This window comes from Seriola lalandi, unplaced genomic scaffold (assembly GCF_002814215.2).
Source record: "Seriola lalandi dorsalis isolate HSWRI2012SDOR001 ecotype SW California unplaced genomic scaffold, Sedor1 jcf7180002053936, whole genome shotgun sequence".
NCBI classification, from domain to species: domain Eukaryota; kingdom Metazoa; phylum Chordata; class Actinopteri; order Carangiformes; family Carangidae; genus Seriola; species Seriola lalandi.
In genome coordinates this window covers 11,460-18,881 of record NW_019524489.1, presented here as the reverse complement: position 1 = coordinate 18,881, position 7,422 = coordinate 11,460, and the positions used below count along the sequence as shown (strand labels likewise).

At 44.9% G+C, this 7,422-nt stretch overlaps 1 protein-coding gene across 2 annotated transcripts; it reads right to left on the bottom strand.

Annotated features, from left to right (window-relative positions):
* Positions 1-6: 6 nt before the first annotated feature.
* Positions 7-5,740, bottom strand: LOC111652289 (forkhead box protein K2-like). Of its 2 annotated transcripts, none has more exons than XM_023402511.2 (9): positions 5,258-5,740; positions 3,777-3,971; positions 3,518-3,659; positions 3,045-3,191; positions 2,112-2,305; positions 1,803-2,005; positions 1,430-1,723; positions 1,124-1,321; positions 7-295 (listed from the first exon to the last, which is right to left on the bottom strand). In XM_023402511.2, the coding sequence occupies exons 1-9, from the start codon at positions 5,551-5,553 to the stop codon at positions 72-74; spliced, it is 1,893 nt and encodes a 630-aa protein (XP_023258279.1). In that variant the 5' UTR covers positions 5,554-5,740; the 3' UTR covers positions 7-71. The 2 variants fall into 2 exon arrangements, with proteins under 2 accessions (XP_023258279.1, XP_023258280.1); XM_023402512.2 differs by having other exon boundaries at positions 1,430-1,687.
* Positions 5,741-7,422: the final 1,682 nt, after the last annotated feature.

Genomic DNA, 7,422 nt, shown 5'->3' with positions numbered 1-7,422 from the left:
GGGGGGGGGTGGAAGGTGTGAGGCTCAATGCATACAGGAGAGCAGGGGCCGGGAGGCAGATCAGGGGGAGGCTACTTGTCGCCGACCTGTTCACTGACCCCGCCTTCTCCGGCTCTGTCCGTGGTACCGTTGTTGTTGTTGTTGTTGGCGGCGGCCGCCTCGCCGCCGTTCTCCTCCTGCGTCTTCACCCTCTTTGACTCAGGCTGGTCCTGCAGTTCGCCGTTCTGCCTCTTGGTGGGGAGGGAGGCGGAGGCCGAGGCGTGGGCCGCCAGGAGGTGCAGAGGATTCGCAACGGCTGCAACAGAGACGACAGGAAGTATTATTTAGTAGAAGTATTACTATTTTATTATTCACCTTTTAAAGACAACATCAGTGGACATCATGTTTTACTGAGCCAGTTTCCTGATCGTTTCCACTTCGACTCTGAACCTTTTAAAACTTCTTACAGTTTACAGCTCTGTTCACACAGGGACTTTTAACCTGTTTAACCTTTAACCTCCATTTTATGCTTTTATGACATTGTTCTAAACCTTGATGTGTCGCCTCACCTCGTTACCATCGCCATGTTTTATGCTTCTTACTGTAAACTGGATTCTCTGCCGCTTGTTATCTTTCAAAATAATAATGTGACTTCCTCTTATGAGTCAAGGCTGAAACGTTTTTCTGCAGAAAAACACTTTCCAACAATAAAAGCCCCGCCCAGCTGATGCTGACACGCCCAGGCTGAGAGACCGACTGGACAGTTGATCTCAACCTGGAGCTCGTGAGATTATGTTCGGGGGACACGGGACGGTAAATAAGTAAAGTTTTGAAGAGTGGATCCCTGTTTTGTTTTCATGCATATGCAACATGTTACACTGATAATCAATTTAATGCTGATGCACTGATCAATAACTGGTTGGAGAAACACCCAAAGAAGCAGAAATACATGCAGGGATATACATGCACATCGGGTCACACAACTCTTCAACACACCGAGCTTCGTTCTCAGCCGTTCATATGATGACAACACTGATCACATGACAGATCGATGTGCTGTATGTAAAGAAACAGGAAACTCAGACACGCGGTGGTGGTGGTGTGTGTGTGTGTGTGTGTGTGTGTGTGTGTGTGTGTGTCACACCTGTGCTAGCCGCAGAACTGATGGGGACGAGATGGGTCCCGTTTTGTGTGATGGCCTTTATAGGGAGCTGGTGCTGACCGAGTGGAGCTTGCTGCACGATGGTAACTGTCGTCAGGGGAGTGGCCTGAGAGCTCTGGATGATGCGACTGACTCCGCCTAAAGACGAGGCGGTGATGGATGGAACCGGCTCCACTTTCACTGCACAGGGAGGGAAACTCGCATCAAACTCCACACACACACACACACACACACACACACACACACACACTGACGTATGTAACAACATGAACGTGACTCCGGTCTCACCTTTGATCTCCTTGTGCTCCCCCCCTCCGTTCTCCTGAGGTTCTGTGCTCACTGTAGCAGCAGACTGTCCGCCAACAGTTGCCATGGTCACTGCGGGGATCTGGTGGACAACGTGCACCGTCTGCATGACGGGGGCGGAGCTAACCGTCGACGTTACGATGGCCGGCGTGGCCATGGTGTAGGTCACAGGCTTCATGGTCGTTTGAGGCATCTGGCGCTGCACGGCGATCAAGACCGGCTGGTTGTTGAGGGGGGAGCCTGTCAGAGGGCGGGGGCACAGGTAACTGTCAGTCACTGCAGAGATAAATAAAAACTCTGTGACATCAGAGTGTTTACGTGATGCAGCTGATCTCTGTTCAATGTTGTGTCTTACCAGGGGAGTTCTGTGCAAAGCGGGCCTCTTGGATGACGGCGAGTTTGGGCTGGACTGTTGCTGTTTGGGTGGGGGCAGGTGGGGGGGTTGGCTCTGGCTCCATGGGGACAGGGGACCCCTCTCTGGAAAGGCTGTCTGGGGTCTGGACCCCACTGGAGTGGGCAGATAGTGCTCCTGTGTGGTTGGGAGAAGCTGGAGCGCTCCTGGAGGAGCAGGAACACGGCGTTAACCCCCCCACACACACGTACAGGTAACAGAACTGAAAGCGTGTCTTTAAAGTAACAGCCACTGATTAAAGTGCATCTCTACCTGGAGGAGAGAGGTCCCACAGGGGTCCTGAAGCACGGCACCCCCCTGGGCCGGCGCTTCCTGAAGGCCTGTTCTATCAGCTTGCCCTCGGAGGCGGGGTCGATCCTCCAGAACGAGCCTTTGCCCGGCTCCTCCTGAGAGCGGGCCACCTTGATAAAGTACCGGTTCAGGGAGAGGTTGTGGCGGATCGAGTTCTACGACAGCGACAAACACAACACACACACACACGCATGAGCCGAGTGTCACACAATGTGTTTATCCTGTTTTATTTTGTTTGGTCGAACAGCAGCTGAACTTCAAGTGACTGTTTAACACAGATTCAAGGACGACTCGACGACACGTGAAGCACCGACTGTAATCAGCCTGTGGAAGAAAAATCTGCTTACTTGTTTTCTAACAGTAAACAATGTGTAGATGGAACGGACTGCACTTTTATAAAGCTTTTCTAGTCTCATCAACCAATAGAAGCCACATTCATTAACACAGCGTTTTATCCTACACATGTAGCGCTTTGCTAACATACATGCTAACATCCGCATGCAGTGTTATATACTTACACCTGAAACATAAAATACAAGAAACAAAGTAAGATAATATATTTATGTATATCATTGTATTTTATGTGCCCCTTTTACACCTTTTACACTAAATGATAATTAATAATAATTATTAAACTTTGAACGTCTGCCTGAACCCACACCGACATCTTCAAACTCATCCAAACACTAAAAGATATTTAATTTACAATAATATAAAAGCAAAGAAATGCAGAAGCAAAAGCTGGAGGCAGAAAATGTTCAGCGTTTTCTGCTTGAACAAATTATTTAATGTAATTTCAATCATGATTAATTTAATTCACAATTTTGCATTTGACTCGACAAATGACAGGAGACATGAGTAAACAGAGTGAAACCACACAGAGAAGACACTGACCTGCCAGCCTTTGTCAGCTGTTCTGTAGTAGGGGTAGTTCTTGGTGATGTGGGTGTATATTCCATTCAGTGTTAGCTGTTTATCCGGGGCCATGGTGATAGCTTGGACTATTAGTTGTGCATATGAATACGGAGGTTTGGAGTCGTCCTGTTGAAGATGAAAGGAAGTTAAATTCATGTTCTGCTGGGAGGAAATTTGTTTTGTTGGGGACGATGCGACACTCCAGACACACACACACACACACACACACACACACACACACACACACACACATTTAGACTCTGTATCCAAAGTCTGTGTTGTTGCAAGTGTTATGCAATTTTTAGACTTCAATGAGTAACCCAGGATGTTCACAGCGCTCGAATCCGGCGAGATTTCTCTGAAGTCTTCCGCCTTCATCATGCAACTCCGAACAACATTCATCCATTTTTTTACCCACTTCTCATTCCTTCCCTGCTCCGTGTCTCTCTCACCTTTGGGCTGTCTTCACCTGAGGCCTCCTTGTCGTTCTCTGATTGGGAGTTGTCTCCTATAAGGTCAGAGGCCAGGACGCGGCCTGTCCTGTAGCTGGAGAGTCCTGCCCCCCGTGGACTCGATGGACAGGAGTTTGCTGCACTGTAAAAACAATAAAGAAACATCTGTGAGAAACTGACATCTGGAAAACAAACGACGAAATCACAGAATTTACACCGTATTGTCACCGTGCACTCGACTGGCTGAGCCCGCTCTCACCTGATGGTGCCGGTGGGCGAAGGCAGTGGGCTCATGAGGTGGGCGATGTTGTCAGGAATGTTTATGGTCAGTGGGGAAATTTGGGGTTGGACGGGCTTGACCGGTGATTCCGGCACGTTCCTTGGCTCCTTCTTATCACTGGACAGGGCTGTGAACGTGATCTTTATACTTGTGCTAGGGAACCGGAAACAACACCTGAGAATGAAACACAAGCACAGGCAAAACATTAGTGTGTCCATACATCCATCTGAATTACTGTGCATTTGTATGAGTGGGAAATTATGCTTATTACAATGTTATTGTACAGATGAGCCTCCTGCCTGGCAACAAGCAGGCCATGGTCTAACTGAAGCCCAGACAGGAGCACTGAGATTCAGCCTCAGTTTAAAAATGGACTTCCACCATGACTATTATATAACAGATCATGTCTAACATGTCCAATTTATTATTAATGGGGTATATTTGGACCAGCTGCTGACACCTTAAAATTAATGACTACTATGGAGTGGTGACAAAAATCAACAACATATTCTACATTAACATTTAATACGTTTCCATGGTAAATATGAGTTACTACAAAAACAATGAGTTTCAGGACAAACAAGCTGAGCAGTGTAAACACCGACGGGTAACATGAGGCCAAGTTGACATTGAGCCAGATCAAACTGGCAACAGCACAACCCCTTAGCTTCACAGCTGTTATTATGATGCTAATATTCAACTGTACCGATAATAAACAACAACAATTCATCACCAGTCTGTAAACAACACAAAGTACATATCGGACACATTTCCTACACAAGCACAAATTCAACTCTCAGCTCGTGTTGGTGGCGTGTTAGCTAGCAGTTGGGTGTTAGCCCAAATACAATAAGTTACCAAAGTAAACCAAACTCCATTACAAATTTTAGTTTTTTTTATGTTGCTTGTTTAAGTATCCACAAATACAAACACTAAAGAGCACACAGCAAGATAGTTTTGAATCATTATGTGCCACTCTGCAATTCGGCATATATCACACACAGAACAACAGTAATAATAAACATCTTATTCTTTGAATGTAAGGAGCTAGTTTCCACATAAAGGGCAACAGGGAACCGGTTGCTAGCTTAGAGCATGACTGTCTGGTGTGTCACTGAGGGCTGCTAGCAGGACTGCATGTAAGCCGAACAAACCGCAACACCCCAAATAATTAACACAAGCTCTCGAATCAATTTAAAAGTGCTTTTTTTTTGTGTGTTTGTTAATCACCAACAACATGGTAAAATTAGCATATTTGGCATGGAGGTTTTAACGTGACGTTATCGCCACACAAGCGAGCAGCACGTATCAGGCTCGGTGTTGCTTGACACAACACGTGCAACACCGCTGCGGGATAACAAAACAATAACAACACGTTAACCCACAAATCCGTAGATGGTTTTTTATTTTTTTTTTTTTTTCCCCCTACTACAAGCAAACAGGTCATGTGTGAGTCTTACATTCGTGGAAGCTGGAGAGGTGGAGCCCCTCTTCTCTGGAACACCCCATCAACAAACACCCCGTTTTTTCCCAGGCATCGGAGGTAGAATTCCCCCGTGCCGGTGCCGTCCTCTCCTGCGGTGAATATTTCGAGGTGCCGCCGGGAGATGAAGCTGGAGTGTCCCATGCTGACGTCCACCGAGCCCTGCGAGGAGTTCCGGCCGATGGTCACCGACCTTTTCTTCATCAGATACTCGAATTCTCGGCCCTCTAGCCGGGCTACCGCCGACCCCGACATCCCGCTTACCACCGCCATCTTCTGAGGTATCCGGTGGAGATTTGGAGATGTGTGTTGAGCGCTAACGTACGAGCGGTTGCAGGGAAGTGAAGAGGGGGGTATTTTTGGTTTAGTGGGGAAAAAAAGGGGGGGATCCAATTTTACACCGTGGAGAATTTGGCTAGGAACGTGCCAGACCGGGGACACAGCGGCTCCGACCCACCGCCGCGAAGCAGAAGAAAAAAAAAAGAGGAGAGCCGACCAATCACACGCGGCCAAACGGGCGGAAGTAGCGCGACAGACAACCCCTTCGACCAATAGGGAACCGGCCTGGGTAGGCAGATGTGTGGTGTTTACCAATGACAACAATAATAAAAATAGCCGTAGAAAATGGAGTTCGGTTGCACCGCAGGCTGACACGCAGATGGATGGAGGGAGGGAAAAGGCGGCGCAGTGATTTCAAGGAGGGGGATTCGATGTGAGATCACAGATGTGTTTTCTGCACCAAACGTATCAGTCTTCATGAATAAATAAATTTAAATAAAATCAAATAAATAAAATTGATTTGTAGGCCTTTAAAAAAAACATTCAAGTCCTTAAACATGCAATAACTGATTCTTGGACACTTGAAGGCAGCAGAAACAAAATACTGACATATTAACTTTAGATTATTTAGTATTACACATCCTGCAGATATGAAGCTAATATTAGCTTGTATTTAGGGTTGTGTCTGTGTTGAATGTAAGTGCGACATCTTCTTTAAGCTTTAAGAATTAGCAGCATTTGCTCTCAGTGATGGTGGTGTTTCCAGTGTTCATGTGGGATAAATAAAAATGCAATCATGGCTTAATCCTCTGCTTTTATTTTGCTCTCCACCAAAATATCTGGCTACATTAATTAGACCAGCTTTAAAAACTGTGTATCCTATTAAGAAAGCATCCAATATAATCTCTAATTTTGGATTTAATTGAGTTTCTCTATTTGTGATGCAATTATTAGTCATTTAACATTAAATTTTTATTCATTCCTTTATCTCCATTTTAACATAATTATCAATTTTACGATTCTAATTTGTCAGTAATTAGATTTTTGAAGTGTCCCTGCAGTTTTATATATTTTTACTGTTGTATTTTTTAAATTTCAATTAAGAGAAAAATAGATGTTAAATTACACTTTGCAGACTCTCCTCTTTCAGATCTGCCAGGCAAGGACATGAAGCTTCTCTCCATTATATTATTGTATGTCTTTATTAGACAGCGACAGCGGACAGATGGCAGGAAATGGAGATGGAGAGACAGATGGGGAATGACATGCAACAGAGATCACCAGCAGTACATGAACCAGGGGCGATGCAGTTCATGTTGTGTGCCTTAACCCCTCAGGAACCAGGGCTCCACTAAGAGGTAAACCCTGACATGATCCTTAACTCCACCTATATTCGCTCTACACATCTACATCTACACAAGACTAATTCATGCCTGAATCCTGAGTCTACTGTTAAAGTTAATTCTGGACGTGGGCAGCAGTAGTTTGAACATAAAAGAAAAAAACTGAAGTAAAGGTTCACTTACATTTTTTTTCAGTGCTTTCAAATTATTATAAATTGTTGTATTATCATATGACAGGTGATGACACCTGAGGTATCTCTGTGAAAACCGAGTAAACTTCATTTGGCCAATGAAAAAAGATGGGAAGTGGACTTTGATTTAAGACTGTTTTGTGAGTAGGTAATCCGGTCCTGGAGATGGCAGCCAAAAAATGTATCGAATAATTCATAATCTATCAATAAATAGTTTTACAAATGTTTTAATTTATTAAATAGAAAAAAATCAATTATACATTTTAAATGTAAATATCATAAAAAAGAGTAAGTAAGTAATGCAGTAATGACCCTGTTATAAAGTTTAC

Excerpts from the sequence above, each read along its gene's own strand:
- LOC111652289 (XM_023402511.2), bottom strand. The coding sequence starts at position 5,553 with ATGGCGGTGGTAAGCGGGATGTCGGGGTCGGCGGTAGCCCGGCTAGAG. Across the intron at positions 2,306-3,044 it reads CAGCTGACAAAGGCTGGCAG|AACTCGATCCGCCACAACCT; the intron begins GTCAGTGTCTTC and ends TCGCTGTCGTAG. Across the intron at positions 1,724-1,802 it reads CTTTGCACAGAACTCCCCTG|TGACTGACAGTTACCTGTGC; the intron begins GTAAGACACAAC and ends TTATCTCTGCAG.